The sequence below is a fragment of the Oryza glaberrima genome, chromosome 2 (assembly GCF_000147395.1).
Source record: "Oryza glaberrima chromosome 2, OglaRS2, whole genome shotgun sequence".
Taxonomy (NCBI): domain Eukaryota; kingdom Viridiplantae; phylum Streptophyta; class Magnoliopsida; order Poales; family Poaceae; genus Oryza; species Oryza glaberrima.
This window is the reverse complement of record NC_068327.1, coordinates 26,660,773-26,677,243: the sequence shown is the minus strand read 5'-3', so window position 1 is coordinate 26,677,243 and position 16,471 is coordinate 26,660,773. Positions and strand designations below refer to the sequence as shown.

Below are 16,471 nucleotides of genomic sequence, written 5' to 3'. Positions count from 1 at the left end.
TTAAAAATTGAAAAAAATTCCGCAGGCATCTCGGTGCTCCAAACTTTTTTCCTTTTCCCCAGGGGAAAAGTGAGCAACCGTTCGATGTTCGTTTAGCCGCATCGAATGGCTCACTTCGATGCAATCCTCGCCTCCACGGTAAAGTATTGCGCTGGCACGGCGGCGGCACCGTTCCACGGAATCCACGGGTCTCGCACGGCGGCACGATCTCCATTCCCATCTCCTAAGCTTGTTAGCTTGGGACAGTCACGGCCGGTACAGGCCAAGCATGGTCTTCCACTCGAAGCATGCACGACGGTGTGCCCAAACTCATCGGTAGCGTCGACAAGACCATAGATAGTCAGACAACGACTACATCCTTTTTACTCCAAAGTCCAAACGGGGCCAGACATGACCCGTGCCTGCTCTGGTACAACGCCAATCTGAATCTGGCGGCGATGGCCGTGAGACCTCGTTGCTCGATCGGTAGCAGCGACACATGCTCGGCCGCAACCTTTGCTAGGGGTCGTCCGCTCCCAGCTTTCTCGCTTATCTCCGGGCACTGCCGGCCGCTGCTTGTATCTCGGCCCCAGCCATGCCTGTCTGCATGTGTGCATCGGACTCAATGATTACTGTGGGGTTACTGCCTACTCAGAGTAGCTTTGAATTGTTCCTGACCCAAGAAAGAGTTTCAGATCCAAGCCTGCAGATGCGTAGATGCGCTGCTTCACTGAAGGCTGCACGGCGCAGCACACAGTGTACGCATATATACTGTTCTGCCTGCTGTGGCTGAAGGTGATGGTGACCTGGTGGATGCTCCTCGCGAACCAGCCCAAGTGCTCAACCCATGTGCGCGCCGAGCGGCCCGACCCCTCGTGCAGTCGTGTACTGTGTTTCCAACGGTGGATAAAACCGGAAGATCCCTCTGAAAAAATATATACTATAATCGCTAGATTCGTAAGTACTACTAACAGAGAGAGATTAGCACGAGGTCCCGTAATTTTGCTACTATACTACTACCTCATATCAGCGAATGTTTCCATGCTGGCGTCGCCCTTCTACAACTGATGCGTGCCTCCTTGGCTAGGATACTAGAGAGTAGAGACAAATGCCGATTCACAAAAGGTTCTCAAAGTTGCAGGGAATCACATGAGCATTGAGATCCAGTGCTTCACGGGCTTAACATGTCTGCAGTAAAGAAAAGCTCAATCTAGTAACAAGAAGCTATACTAGTATTCCGGCGCTGCCAAAAGCTAAAAAACACAAGTACTCGGAATACTCCCACCACACCACGCAGCCACGCTAAGCACAAGGACTCTAGGAGTAGTCAAACCGTCAAGTAATTTTCCCCAACGTAATGACCTTCCCTAAGTTCCCTATGCGCAAATCCCAAAGCAGTTCAACGTAAGCACGGTCGGTCCACCGTTGATGACCAAAAAATCAAACACATCAATTCACACAACCGGTGTGGTGTGGGCAGCGTGACAGTGTGTCCCCCCCGCCTCGCCACCTAAAACCCCACACCACAGAGCGCAGTGCACGACTGCACGGCCCGCGCCATAGACAGCACACGCTCCGGGGAGCTGAAGCGGAGCTGAGGCTGTCTGTCGGCATGGGGGTCCGCCCGGCGGCCACCAAGCTGAACATCTCCCCCGCCGCCGCGCGGCGCCCCTCCTCCTTCCTGCCCATCGCCACCGTGGCGCTCCTCTGCTCCGCGTCCTACTTCCTCGGCGCGTGGCAGCACGGTGGCTTCTCCTCCCCCTCCGCCTCCCCATCCTCCGTCTCCGTCGCCACCGCTGTCGCCTGCACCACCACCACCACCGCCACCACCCGCTCCGCCACGCGGCCGCGGAAGCGGACGCCCGCGGGGCAGGGGCAGGCGCTCGACTTCTCGGCGCACCACGCGGCGGCCGCGGACGGCGCCGTGCTCAGCTCGTCCGGGGATTCGGCGGCGACGCGGAGGTACCAGGCGTGCCCGGCCAGGTACTCGGAGTACACCCCGTGCGAGGACGTGAAGCGGTCGCTGCGGTACCCGCGGGAGCGGCTGGTGTACCGGGAGCGGCACTGCCCCACGGGGCGGGAGCGGCTGCGCTGCCTCGTGCCGGCGCCGGCCGGGTACCGCAACCCGTTCCCGTGGCCCGCCAGCCGCGACGTCGCGTGGTTCGCCAATGTGCCGCACAAGGAGCTCACCGTCGAGAAGGCAGTGCAGAACTGGATCCGCGTCGACGGCGACAAGTTCAGGTTCCCAGGCGGCGGGACCATGTTCCCCCACGGCGCCGACGCGTACATCGACGACATTGGGAAGCTCATCCCGCTCCACGACGGCTCCGTCCGCACCGCGCTCGACACCGGCTGCGGGGTAAGTGCTCAAATGAGCTTTCTTCCTCTTCGTTACTTACAGCAAATCGATTGACGCTGGCATTTCACATTGCTCCTTGCGAAAAATCTTGCTTAAATCTTAGTTGGAAGAGTGCAAATTGGGGAATGGGGGAGAGATCCCATGGTCAACAGGGAGGTCAAAGAGGTCTGGAAGACCGCATTATATATTGTTCTTTTTTGCGAGCGACAGAATCATGCCTTTTTTCCCAATTAAGTATGTCTGTATTGACAAACATCTCTGAATCTCCGATACGGTTCGGCATCTTGTTCGATTGGGAATTTTTCGCTCGCATGATTGTGCCACGAAGGGTAGTACTCGTGCCTGACAGCCTGCTAACAAACTCCGCTGGTAAAAAGTTTTGCTCAATCCAGACACTATGGATGGAATGGGAAAGCTGGCTGTCCTTTTTCACTGTCAGTCGGTGCTACAAAGTTTCTTGATAAAAATTCCATCACCTGATTTTCAACGGATGCATAGTGATTTTCCTTTTCTCTTTTGCAGTAATGTTAAGAACCGCTTACTATTTGCATACATGCTTTATCATATTCGCATTGCATTTCTAAGAGCGCCTGTCTAGTTGCACTTGCGTAAACTGAAACCTACTGGCTTCACTAGCAAATTAGTTCCAAAGTTTTTTTTTCCAAACTTTCAACTTTCCATCACATCAAACCTTTCATACACACACAACTTTTTAGTCACATCGTCTTCAATTTCAACCAAATTCCAAAACTTTGGGCCAATCTAAACACAGCCGTTAAGGTGAAATTTCAGTACTCGTAGATGCATGCACAAGTGTCGACCTGCTGACTGTCTGATGTAACGTGCTAATGCGTCCGGCGCGCCGGTCCCTTGCAGGTGGCGAGCTGGGGCGCGTATCTGCTGTCCCGCGACATCCTGGCCATGTCCTTCGCGCCGCGGGACTCCCACGAGGCGCAGGTGCAGTTCGCGCTGGAGCGCGGCGTGCCGGCCATGATCGGCGTGCTCGCCTCCAACCGCCTCACCTACCCGGCCCGCGCCTTCGACATGGCGCACTGCTCCCGCTGCCTCATCCCCTGGCACCTCTACGGTAGTGTATCCCATATTGCCCGATCACCATACACACTCATGATCTCTTCATCCGAATACACTCTCATTGGTCACTACCGAACATGTCAATGTGCAGATGGGTTGTATCTGATCGAGGTTGACCGTGTTCTGCGGCCGGGAGGGTACTGGATCCTGTCCGGGCCGCCGATCAACTGGAAGAAGTACTGGAAAGGGTGGGAGAGGACCAAGGAGGACCTGAACGCCGAGCAGCAGGCTATCGAAGCCGTCGCCAGGAGCCTCTGCTGGAAGAAGATCAAGGAGGCTGGCGACATCGCTGTCTGGCAGAAGCCTGCCAACCACGCCAGCTGCAAGGCCTCCCGCAAGTCCCCGCCTTTCTGCTCCCACAAAAACCCCGACGCGGCATGGTAATCACAGAGAACCGCATCGAATTATTTCACTAGTGTCGGTTGCGCGCGTTGCTATAACATTGATTTATACTTAGGTATGACAAGATGGAGGCCTGCGTGACGCCGCTCCCGGAGGTCTCAGACGCCAGCGAGGTCGCCGGTGGCGCGCTGAAGAAATGGCCGCAGCGGCTCACCGCCGTGCCGCCCAGGATATCTAGAGGTAGCATCAAGGGCGTGACATCGAAAGCGTTTGTGCAGGACACCGAGCTGTGGAGGAAGCGGGTTCAGCACTACAAGGGGGTGATCAATCAGTTCGAGCAGAAAGGACGATACCGCAATGTGCTCGACATGAACGCCGGCCTCGGCGGTTTCGCCGCGGCATTGGCCAGCGACCCCTTGTGGGTCATGAACATGGTCCCTACCGTTGGTAACTCCTCCACGCTTGGGGTGGTCTACGAGCGTGGGCTCATTGGAAGCTACCAGGACTGGTTAGTACGTAGTAGTACTCTGCTCTGTACTGTCATGGCCATGTACGCTCTCGCCCACATGCATGGTGGGTATGGCCCCTGCTGTCTCACTGATTGCAGCGCGGGGGTGTCGGTGCCTGCCATGGCTGATGGCTGTTGCTCAACGCCTTCTCATCTCTATCTGCATTCACTGCGTGCAGGTGCGAGGGCATGTCCACTTATCCACGGACGTACGATCTCATCCATGCGGACTCGGTCTTCACCTTGTACAAGAACAGGTAATGCACGTAAAAGTTTGCATCATATTCAGTTCGGGACAAACCGAGGATAGCTGGCAATTTTCAAACTGCTTTTTGTAACAGGTGCGAGATGGATATCATCCTGCTGGAGATGGACAGGATCCTGAGGCCCGAGGGCACGGTGATCATCAGAGACGACGTGGACATGCTGGTGAAGGTGAAGAGCGCCGCGGACGGGATGAGGTGGGACAGCCAGATCGTCGACCATGAAGATGGCCCGCTCGTCCGGGAGAAGATCCTCCTGGTCGTCAAGACGTACTGGACAGCCAAGGAGCAAGACCAATAGCAGCAGTAGTGTGAAGAATTGAATTACTGCAAGCCAGCAGCAACAACATTGTTCAGAAGTTCCCGTAATCGGGTCGCCATTTCTAGCTCGTTTCTTCAGTTAAGGTTTTTTTATGTTCTTTTGGACTGTAGCACTATAGAAGATTTGTACTGCCTGGTAGGTGTAATACAGGGCAGAATATGGGAAGGGGTGGATATTACAAAGATTTTAACTTGATCGCGAAATCGTGCCGAGTGGTAAATAGAAGTTACTGTTGTCGCTTTGCATAGGATTGACATGTTCTGTTATTAGATGCTGAATAGTACTAGTGAATACGCTGGATTATGAATCTGAGTCAATGGAAGATGGTTGTGCTGAATGCAGGAAAGAATATAAACTAGTTACTGAATGTAAAGCAACAAAATGTACCAATGTGTAAAACGTTCCCGACACTCGTTTTAACCAAGAAACAGGAATTTGTCAAGCAAATACAGCTATAAGGATACCCAAAAATGACAACAGAAGGATAAATTTGCAAGCATTGATGGCCGACGCAGCAAGCCCAACATGCTAGTACTAATTACTTAAATCTCATAATAATGTAGGCTGCTGTTAGTGGAGAAAGATAGGTTACGTACCTTAACAGGCTCCGAAGAATGTATTCAATTATTCTCCCCTGCTAACCACTGAACCACGGCGAGCGCAGGAGGCTTCTTGCTGTACCTGTCGTTTGGTTGGACCACTGACAATTGAATTCCGCGCAAAGTAATACCCGCATATAAGGAAAATCAGTCGTCGCAGGCTCGCAGCGGCCGTGCCGTGCGTCAGGTGGCTAGGGCTTAGGGGAAGGCGGCCGGCGGCCCGAACCACTGTGGGAAGTCGGGAGAGGCGGGCACGGAGCGATGGATCAGCGTTACCGCCACGTTTTGGTATCCTCGGCGGTTGCGCCGGAGATATCGGCGACTCAGCGGGTATATCGACCAGTGGCGGCGAGCGCAACGACGACGGTGAGTCCGACGAAACGTGTGGGGTATCAATGAGACGTTTGATCACGGATGAGCGGTTCCGATTGAGTAGTCAAGCGCAGCGGAGGGAGGTTTTCCAAATGAGTCCTTTTCATATTTGATATTCTCCTTTTAGACCCTATGAGATTTAAATCACTTTTGATCCTTTCTATGCACATTTCATTACTTACCGTTTAATTATTATTGAAAGGTTTGATTTGTTTTTAGACATGAAAGTAATATGAAAATTTGTATACTACTACCTCCGTTTTTTAATATATGATGCCATCTATTTTTTATAAACATTTGATATTTTATCTTATTCAAAATTTTTAATACAAATATAAAAAAATTAAGTCATATTTTAAGAACATTTGACGATAAATCAAGTCACAATAAAGTAAATGATTTGAATAAGACAAATAATTAAACGTCTCTTAAAAAGTTAACGATATAATATATTAAAAAATGAAGGGAGCATATTGTTGGGAGTGTATAAGACTATATATTTATATTTGTGACATTATTATACTTGTTATTCATGACAAAGTATTTTTAATAACGACAAAAAATAATACTTCCTCGTGAAACAAACTTATGAATATTATGGCCACATAATAAATAATTATATTTTCAACAAAAGATTCCACAAACCTCTACATATATTCCTTACACATTCAAAGGTAAACTGACATGGTCAACTAATGACTAATTAACGGCAAAGTATTCCACAAACCTCTACATATATTCCTTACACGTTCCAATGTAAAACTGGCATTTTACACCTATTTAACGGTCAGACCAATTGACGACAAGTATATTAAAGAGATCAAAATCAAAATCAATGTGTATATAAGTAAATAAAAAAAATATATTAGGGGCATATAAGGAATCGATAAATGTTTCGGGGGCATAATCTTCTCTTCAGTAAAGGTTTAAAAACATATGAAAAAAAGAAATAAATTGTTATATTTATTGGATTCTTGTGAGATTTTGAAGCATCTTTTTTTAAAAAAATTGTAGTTTAATTAGCATATAAAAACACAATAATTCTAAATATATAAAGAGAAAAATATAAAGTAAGATGTTATGCTTATATTTATTTCATAAACGAATTTTTAAAGGAATATATAGGGAGTTCCTATAATTTTGCTTTTTAAAAGGGCTGAAGGGTAGTTTTATGTGATAAGGACACTCATTTTCACACCAGTTGAGAAAGATCATCACTAAAAGGTTAACGAGTTTGTTAAACCACCTACGGTAAGAGATTGTTGAGATCATGTTGTTACGAGTTTGTTAATCATGCGCATGCGAGAGCCATATGCGGCGAGATAATAAGAAAAAACAGATTATGAGATTCGTTTTCTGCTACAGAATGTATAGTTTGTAGTTTAGGAAAAACCGGATTATAGGATGGCAGACTAGGTATTATATTTTATTTTTCTATTTCTATCATATATCCATATCTTTTACTCGAAAAAAAGTTAGAATGATTTGTTTAAATGTTTTATTTTCTAGTACGCATGTTGATAATGGTTCGTGCTGTAAAAATGGGTGCACGATGTCATTCTAGATGCACCTTATGCCATAACTGAAGATTTCATAAACAAACTATTAAATTTTTAATATTTTGATTTTTTTTCATAATAATTTTGGTTTTAATTTATATTCTAGAATTATAGAAGTAGTATCGAGTATGCATAGTATATGTAAAGAAGGAAAATTAATGTAAATTTATTGTTTTATATTTGTTTTTTTGCTTAATAATTTTGAGTTTACTATATAATTTTAGAGTTATATGAGTAGTATCGAGTAGGCGTGGTATATTTATAGAAGTCAAATGAGTAGAAGTTCGTGCGATTGAAAAGAGAGTTTTGGCAGACTCTAAAATCCATATGTGACTTTTTTTTTTCTCTAGATTATAAGTTATAGGAGTAGTATCGAGTACGCGTAGTATATTTATAGAAGACAAATGAGTAGAAGTTTGTGTGATTGGAACGAGAAGATAGTTTTGGAAGGCTCTGGAATCTCTATGTGATATTTTTCTCTAGATTTTTTTCTCACATATGATTGTTAGATGCTTTTTTAAATTTATGATTTTTCTTCGAAGCAAGAGGCGCCACGTGGACAAATAGAAAGCTAGCAAAAGAGCCAGCATTAGGTTATTAGATAGATTTCTTTTAGACACAATCAGATTTAGGGCTATCCTTGGTATGTTTCCACTAAGGTCCTGACTTTATTTGGTAATTTCTTTTAGACACCATCAGATTTATGGCTTTCGTTGGTGCGTTTTCATTAAGGTCCTGAGTTTATTTGTTAATTTGTTTTAGACACCATTAGATTTAGGGCTATCGTTGGTAGCGATCCTACTCCGTCCAATTAAGATTGAGCGGCTCCGATTGAGGGGGGATTTTTGTAATATGTACGTGCTTTTTCATAAAGATCCTTATATTTGCTATATGAGCATACCCCACAAGATTAGCAATTATCAGCGGCGACTTCAGCGACTCTTGCTCACTAGTCACAAATCACACCGTCCGTTGGCTGGCTCGTCGTCGCGCGCCTTCCTCGTCCGCTTCCTCGTCCGCTGCACGAGTAGTTTATACGTTGTGCAGTTATAGCGGCATGCGCGGCATGGGTATTCATTTAGCATCTGTTCTTGCTTTTGCCAATTACCATGGATTCATGCGTGAAAGAATTGCACCAAGCGAGTATGAAAAGGGGGAAATAGCTGCAGCAATTTTGACAGCAAAACGAAGATTTTGCTCGGCCTGTTTTCACCGTGGATGAATGTTATTGCATTCCAAAGGTTTCATTTGTTTGATCACAAGAAAATGTGACACTAATTATTTGGTTCCAAATTGCTGAGGTAGAAAAGAACAGATCTCGTGGCCGTACCGACGATTGTCTGCTAACAGATTCAGAAAAGAACCGGTCCCAGAAGCAAGGTACTCCTACATGAGTACATGAATTGATTTGAAACAGACGCATTGACAGTGTAGGCGGCCCCCTCTTGACAAGTCTGATCTGAAACTTTCCCCAAGCTAGCTCTCGCACCTTTTGAAAGTACGGAGAAGAGTCCAAATGCTTGCACAGCTGCATGTTTGGAGCATGGAGCAGTGACAAGTGTTCCAAGATCTACACAGCCTGCTGCCTGCTAATGATTTCAACAGTCAGTCCTTGGTATAGTTACCTGCGGTAATCAACCTGTTTTTGGCTTTGGCAAGTTGATGTTCTGTCTTCTAGTTATTTCGGCAGTATGCACGCCGGCGCCGGAATTACGCAGGGATGCCGGATGGCAATTGCCGGGCCGCTTTTCTCAGGTCAATTGGGCCTTCTCGAACAGATAGAATGGACCTTTTCATTGGGCCGGTATCCCAGCCCAGCTAATCTATTCAGGATAGCCCACTGGTGGTGGAACACCACCAACTCCCTAAATTCTGACATGTGGGCCCATTATTCAGGGGGCTGCTATCTGGCGTGTGGGCGCCAGCAGCGAGCACCTCCCTAATTATTTATAGTACTATTAGTTAACACCCGTTTAACTACTAATAACGAGTAATTTCGGGAGATTTTTTTACCAACAGATTGAAAATTTTTAAGTCAGATTTGAAAACTTTTGATTTAAGATTTAAATTTTAAAGTCAAATTTTAAAAACTTTCCACTCAGATTTGAAAACTTCAATTCAAGATTTGAAAACTTTCAAATCAGATTCGAAAACTTTCAAGTCAAGATTTGAAAATTTTGAAAACTTTCAACTTGAGATTTAAAAATTTTCAACTCGAGATTTGAAAACTTTCAACTCGAGATTCGAAAACTTTCAAATCCAGATTTGAAATATTCGAAAACTTTCAACTTAAGATTTAAAAATTTTCAACTCGAGATTTAAAAATTACTAGTAAACTAATCACTAGTAAAAAAACTAATCTAAACTAATTACGTTATGTACGATACGGTAGAAACAGCGAAAAAGAAAAAAAAAGAAAGAAACAGCGAAAAAAAGTACCAACGAAAAAGAAAAAAAAAAGAGAAAGAAACAGCGAAGCTAAGAAAAGGAGAGAGAGAGAGCGCGCGGGCTGCGTGGGCCGAAAATGCGCGTTGGCGGCGCGCGCACGCCAACTAGCTTTTCCACATTATTCATCTCATCTTCAAATAGGTGTGCAGGGTTTGAAATTTGAATTAGAAATAGCCAGGGTTTGTGAATATGAGAAATGTTCTACTGAAGTTAAAAGAAAACGAAAATAAAAACACAGCGCCTTCTTCTATTACGCTAAGATATTAATCGATGATGCGGCTCTTCAAAGGAGGGAAACGATTGTGCAATAATAACAAATCAATTGAGCCTGCTTGAATTTTTTATTACTAAAATATATTTTTTTAACTAATTCTAAAACTAAACAATAAAATTTAAAATAGATTTCTTCTTTGCAATGAGCGATGTGATTCTTTTAATTCCATAACAGGAGACGAGTATTTTGCTAATATTTAAAAATACACTGATACGTAAAATTCAATATGAGACGTAAAATTTTAATTCACTCCTCAGCGTTCGAGATTAGCAGATTGACTGGGAAGACTCTTATTAAACATTTTTAATGCGCACGTTTTCTGAAATACTAAACGGTGTGTTTTCTTTAAAAAATTATATAGAAATTTTGTTTTTTAAAAAATCTTATTTATCCAATATTTAAGTTTAAAATAATAAATAATTAATTAATCAAGCGCTAACGACTCACTTCACATATCTTTCCCTTTTTTTTTCTTTCATCTTCTCTCAACATCCTAGAAATTGCGTAAAGTATCGTGACTAACTAATGTGCTAACTATACTACCAGTGCACTACTCCCCTATACAACTACAGTAGACATGCAAGTTGCGCTGTTTCATGGTTAATTATTCGCATGCATCCGAGGTTTGATTTGACCAATCTCTCGGCAAACCCAACCGTGATCCGTGTCTAAGTCAATTCCTCCAGGAACATGCAATCTCGCAACCTTCGCACAACCGCACTCAGTAGTACACTACTCCAGAAAGGTGACGATCTTAGCTTCGTACACAGGGCGTCGCCTCCAAGAGTCCAAGTACTCCATAAACGAGGTTCAGAAGATGCCAAAGGTTCTCCAGGTCGAAACGTGCCAGTGCAAAGCCAACTTGTCATTTTGACAACTTGGAGAAGTTTAACCACAAGGATCGATGGCTTATCCATCAAACCGTGTCTGTTGCTACGACTCTGCATTCTGCTGCATACTCTGTAGTCTGTCCATGTTATGCTCTGCTAACCGATGCGTGTACAACCGCGTTATCTGAAGTTTTTCTGAATTTCTGAAGTGTCATCGCTCGTCTGTGAGCATTGCTCCGGATAAAGATATATAATGTCCGCATGGTAGCCATGCTCAATGATATACGTGCATGAGCTAGATAATGTGTGAAAGAATCCAATGGATCTTAAGTCAAAAAACAGAGGAAATAATAACCATATACAACCCTGCAAATTGCATTAGTTTTTCATGCTTAGACTGGAGGCTGGCCATTGGCTCGTGGCGCCTATATCCGAGGTTCCCTTTGACGAATCTTGCAACAAAACCCAACAACGCATGAGTGAGTGCTCCGATCGATCGCAATCTCTCGTTGCCGTAGTTTAATGTCGACTTGCACTGATCATGAGCCCACAAGTACCTTGCAGTTGGGACATGGCTTGTAAGCTTCTTGCTTTTCTATCATGTCACTTGTAAGCTAAAATTCGACACTGCCATGGCAACAGTGTGCAAGGTGCCATAGTTATATGTACTATAGAACACATACACGCCGTGCATGAAGCCATGCATCAGCAAGTTGCAACTGGGTGCAGCATGGGAAAACTAGCTAGCCTGGACTAATAACTTTTCGGATGGTGCATGATGTCTGGCCTGTCTCTGCTACGAGTCACAAGTGACAGCTCTGTTGAACTGACTGTGTTCAGCTAGCTAAGACATCAGCATATATATGCATGTTGTATATGGCCACTTGTGCGTCTGTAGTGTGTGCCCGTGTCTCACACTGTCACCGGAGCAACTGTAAGATCCAAACTTGCCAACTCAACAGCTAGCCTCAGTGTACCAAAGATGTCCCCGTTTTTGCTGTTTACTTGGGCATAACTTTTATAGGTGATGATGTGTATAGATGCCGAGTATACCTACTCCATCCAGGGAAAAAGACAGCTAAGTGTAGAAGCTTGCTTGCTCCTGTCTCTCCTCGGACATGCAGATTTGCAAGTTGCAGCTTCAGGTTCGCAGCCAGGGGCTATAGTACTTTAGCTTTTCTTCTTCGTATATATGATGGTCAAACGACTCTTGCGTTTTACGTGAATCCATCTGAACTTTATGGTCAAAACGCCATTTATCGACTCCTTGTGTCTACATATGGTCGCCTACCAACAGGAGAGACGAAGCTTCACCTGAACTACATATGTCTGTGAGTCTGTCCCTTTTCTCCATCTTAACCATTTCCCTCTCAATTTTTCTTATACATGAAATACCGTGGGTCAAAAGTTAATCAATTGATCATATTAATTATTTTATAAGTTATTGTAAATATTTTTTATTATATATATTATGATGAAAAATATAATCAAAGATATGTTTTGGAGAATGCATCATTGTAAAAATTATAGAACTCACCGGAGGAGGGAGTAATGTATCTAAAATGATTTATTGTTAGGAATAGTTATATAATCACTACGTCCCCTAATATAAGGGATTTTGATATTTTACTTACACTGTTTGACCACTCGTCTTATTAAAAAAATAGAATTATTATTTATTTTATTTGTGACTTACTTTATTATCTTAAATACTTTAAGCATAACTTTTTGTTTTTTATATTTGCATAAACTTTTTAAATAAGATGAGTGATCAAACGTTATAAAAAAATAGTGAATATGCTTATATTAGGGGATGGAGGTAGTACGATATCACTAATGGGTTACGTTACAAATAAGTAATCATATTATTGATTCAACTACCCGTGAAAAACACGCTTTTTATACCGTTATATGCTATGGTCGTGTGTGGTGCAATGCACGCATATATACGTACACGTGTATACATATATATATATATATACATATATATATATATATATATATATATATATATATATATATATACATATATATATATATATATATATACATATATATATATATATATATGCTGCGTAGTTGTGTTCAGTAGAGTAGTTTGACCAACCCAAAACCAGCATAGAGACTTCTCACATCGTTCTGACTTTGACCGTCTATACTTGAGAGGAGAGGAACAGAAGATTAAGGAGATGGAACAAGATAAATTATTAGTACATAATTAATTAAATATTAATTACATTAAAATTGAAAATCACATTAATATAAACTTTTAGAAAAAGGTGTACCATGTAACCGTTTAAAATATGTGCGCATGAAAAATGAAAAGATTATTTTTTTATATTCAAACAAACGCACCTAAACAATCAATGCGTCTAAGAGCAAGTTTAATAGTATAGCCAACTACTAGCTCTAATTCATCTATAGCCAATCTAATAGCTCATTCATACAATAGTTACATACTACACTATTAATACATGGTCCCACCTTTCATACACACACTGTGTCCTGGAGTCCATGCTACAGCTGGCTACAAATCTGTAGCCCACAGCTCTTCTCTCTCCTTATTTATCTCCTTAAAATATGTTTGTAGCTGGCTTATAGCCTGCTATTGTACTTGCTCTAAAGCAAACGAAATAGCGACGCCATCGTGACATATATTTGGCACACAACTACACACAAAAGACCAGTCAAATCCTTAATTTATACTCCATCCTTCCTAAATTGATACTCCCTCTGGTTCTATATTAATTAACGTTTTAGACAAGGTTGAGGTCAAACTGTTATAACTTTGACCATCAATAACTTTAAAAGTATTTAGTTTAAATGAACTAGAATAATATATATAGATTTGTCTTTTAAAGCACTATAATAAAAGTAAACATACATTTATTTATTATATATATTATAATAGAAAAATAAGGTCAAAGATATATCTTGTAGACCGTGTCATTGTCCAAAACGTCAATTAAAATGAAATTGGAGGGGGTAATAATATAAGTTTGTGCACCAAGACCAAGGATAATTTAAAACACATTAATCATGACACCATGCACACATTCTCTCACAATGCATGCATTGATTAAAACCCCATGCAAATTACACCCTAGCGTGCACACATTCTCCCGTACTGCATTAATTGTATTCCGATGAAATCCGTGTCCATGCAGTTATATAATGATCAATTTGGGAAGGAGAGAGTAGATTTGTGTTTGGTAGATACTCCCTCCGTTCCATAAAAAACCAACTTAGTATTGGACACATCATAGTATAACAAATCTAGACATACATTTATCTAGATTCGTTGTACTAGAATATGTCACATTCAATCCTAAATTTATTTTTTTTTGGGACGGATGGAGTATGTTGATCTAGATTCTGAATTAACCATAAACAAACGGAACTATAACAAGCGGGTGTCGGTGATATGGGCCCGGAGGTATCAAGTTTAGAGGGAGGATGCTGCCCCCCGATGCCACGTGGCCCTCCCCCGAGGGGAGTCAGGCCTGAGGTGGGGTGGCGGCCACTCCTTCCCCAAAGATTAGTCGGAGGAGGCTGCCCTCTGATGCCACGTGGCCCTCCCCCGAGGGGAGTCAGGCCCGAGGTAGGGCGGCAGCCACTCCCTGGCCGAGACTAGAGGGAGAAGGCCACCCCAGGCGCCACGTGGCTCCCCCCGAGGGGGGATCGGGCCCGAGGTCGGGCGGCGGCGGCCCCCTCCCGTGACTAGGGGTCGGGCTCCCCCGACCCCCCTCTCTAGGTCACCATGAATGGTGGGTTAGGTGTCCGCCTCCAGGTGCCCACCTACCCGCATTTATGGCGTCCCGAGCGGTCGCGCCACGCCGCATTTAATGCGGTGTGCAGTGCACTCAACCGGTCTGTGACCGGTCAAATGATTGATGGGACCCAAGATGTCAGGCGCACCATCGCGTGTATCAGGCGACGTGTAGCCCGACATATCCCATCAAATAATGATGGTGAGAGGTTCTCATCCTCTTATCCCAGGCGGAGTCGGTCCTCCCGCTCTGGTCAAAGCAAGGCTCCCGTTTCCCGGTGTAATAGGAGCCCAGAAGTCTTCATCCATAAAATGGTGATTGACAGGGGCACCCCCCGTGTCAGGCGGCAAGATTTGACAGGCCCCATCATCAAGACGACGTGTGCTTAGCTTCCTAAGTCAAGAGACAAGACATGCATTTAATGCAAAGATTATAATACTTCTTCACCGGAGCTAGGTTAGGTTGTTGGGCCCATATGGTAACCCCTTGAGGTATAAAAGGAGGTCTAGGCCTGGTGGTGGAGGGGGGACTTCTGAGCGAACAGGCGCTTGGGTCTCACAACCCCAAGCACTTGTATTCTACATTCAATCAATCATGCACACGAGTAGGGTATTACGCTTCTCAGCGGCCCGAACCTGTATAAACCTCTTTTGTCTCATCGTCTTGGAGGGGCCTAACCCCCTCAAGATCACACAGCTTCGCTCACCAAGCCCTCGAATCTCACCCGCTGCCCCCTGCCGAACTCACAAAGGGGGGCCTCATGGTTCCCTGGTGGAGGAGTTCATTCTCCGACATCTGGCGCGCCAGGTAGGGGGCGCGTTCGTGATTTTTGAGGTTCTTTTGAGCTCCGGCATGGTGAGTGTCGCGCCGCCGCTACGGGGGAATGCGTAGCATCCTCAGGAGTGTCGTGCCACCCCATGCAGGGGGCAAGGCCCCCCACATCCCCACCAGGTAAGCTTGGCTATCAAGTCTTTGTGGCGAGTCTTCGGAATGTCCGAGGGCCCCCAAAGCTCCAGCCCTGCCTCACCGAGAAGTACGACGATGGCGCCGACCCCTCCGAGTCCCTCCAGATCTGCACGGCGATCATAGAGGTGGCGGGGGGTGGCGACCGGGTCAAGGCGAACGTCTTCCCCATGGCCCTCAAGGGCCAAGCGCGGGGTTGGCCCATGAACCTGCTGCCGCCTCGGTTCACTCCTGGGAGGGCTCTTGCAGTTTTGAGCTCTGGGTGCCGTCGAAGCCCGGGACCCCCTGTGCTGGCTCTTCTGTAGCGGCTGGCTTTGTTCCCGCCGGCTGGCTACAGTGCCCAGCCCAGCTCAACTGATCGTCCTTTCAAGCTTCAAGTATTTTCAATTTTTCAATTCATTAGCTTGAAATCTTATATTTATTTCCCCCCATTCTATTCTCATGGCCCTGCGACGCCCGCGTGTTGCGCATTTGTTTGCTCCCTCGGTGGTAAGAGCCCAACCTCTCTCCCATCTACATGAACGATTCTTCGCTAAGTGTGGGGGCTAAGTTTTCTAGCCTTATCCTAGCCTTAAGTTGAGCCCCGGGTGCCGTCGACGCCCGGAACCCCCTATGCTGGCTCTTCCGTAGCGGCTGGCTTTGGTCCCGCCGGCTGACTACAGTACCCGGCCTGGCTCAACTGTGGACGGGGATTGCTGGCTCTAGAGTTTTCGACTCTCACACTCGTGCGAAAGTAATCGTCCATGCAGAAGGAAAAGAGATTGGAAGGAGGCCACCGAAAGGAAAGAGCA

General features: G+C 45.0%; 1 protein-coding gene across 1 annotated transcript; it reads left to right on the top strand.

Annotated features, from left to right (window-relative positions):
- The first annotated feature begins 1,473 nt into the window (after nucleotides 1-1,473).
- Nucleotides 1,474-5,106, top strand: LOC127764017 (probable methyltransferase PMT15). Its single transcript, XM_052288824.1, has 6 exons — nucleotides 1,474-2,338; nucleotides 3,215-3,425; nucleotides 3,522-3,810; nucleotides 3,888-4,280; nucleotides 4,460-4,537; nucleotides 4,622-5,106. The coding sequence occupies exons 1-6, from the start codon at nucleotides 1,592-1,594 to the stop codon at nucleotides 4,842-4,844; spliced, it is 1,941 nt and encodes a 646-aa protein (XP_052144784.1). The 5' UTR covers nucleotides 1,474-1,591; the 3' UTR covers nucleotides 4,845-5,106.
- The last annotated feature ends 11,365 nt before the right edge of the window (nucleotides 5,107-16,471 follow it).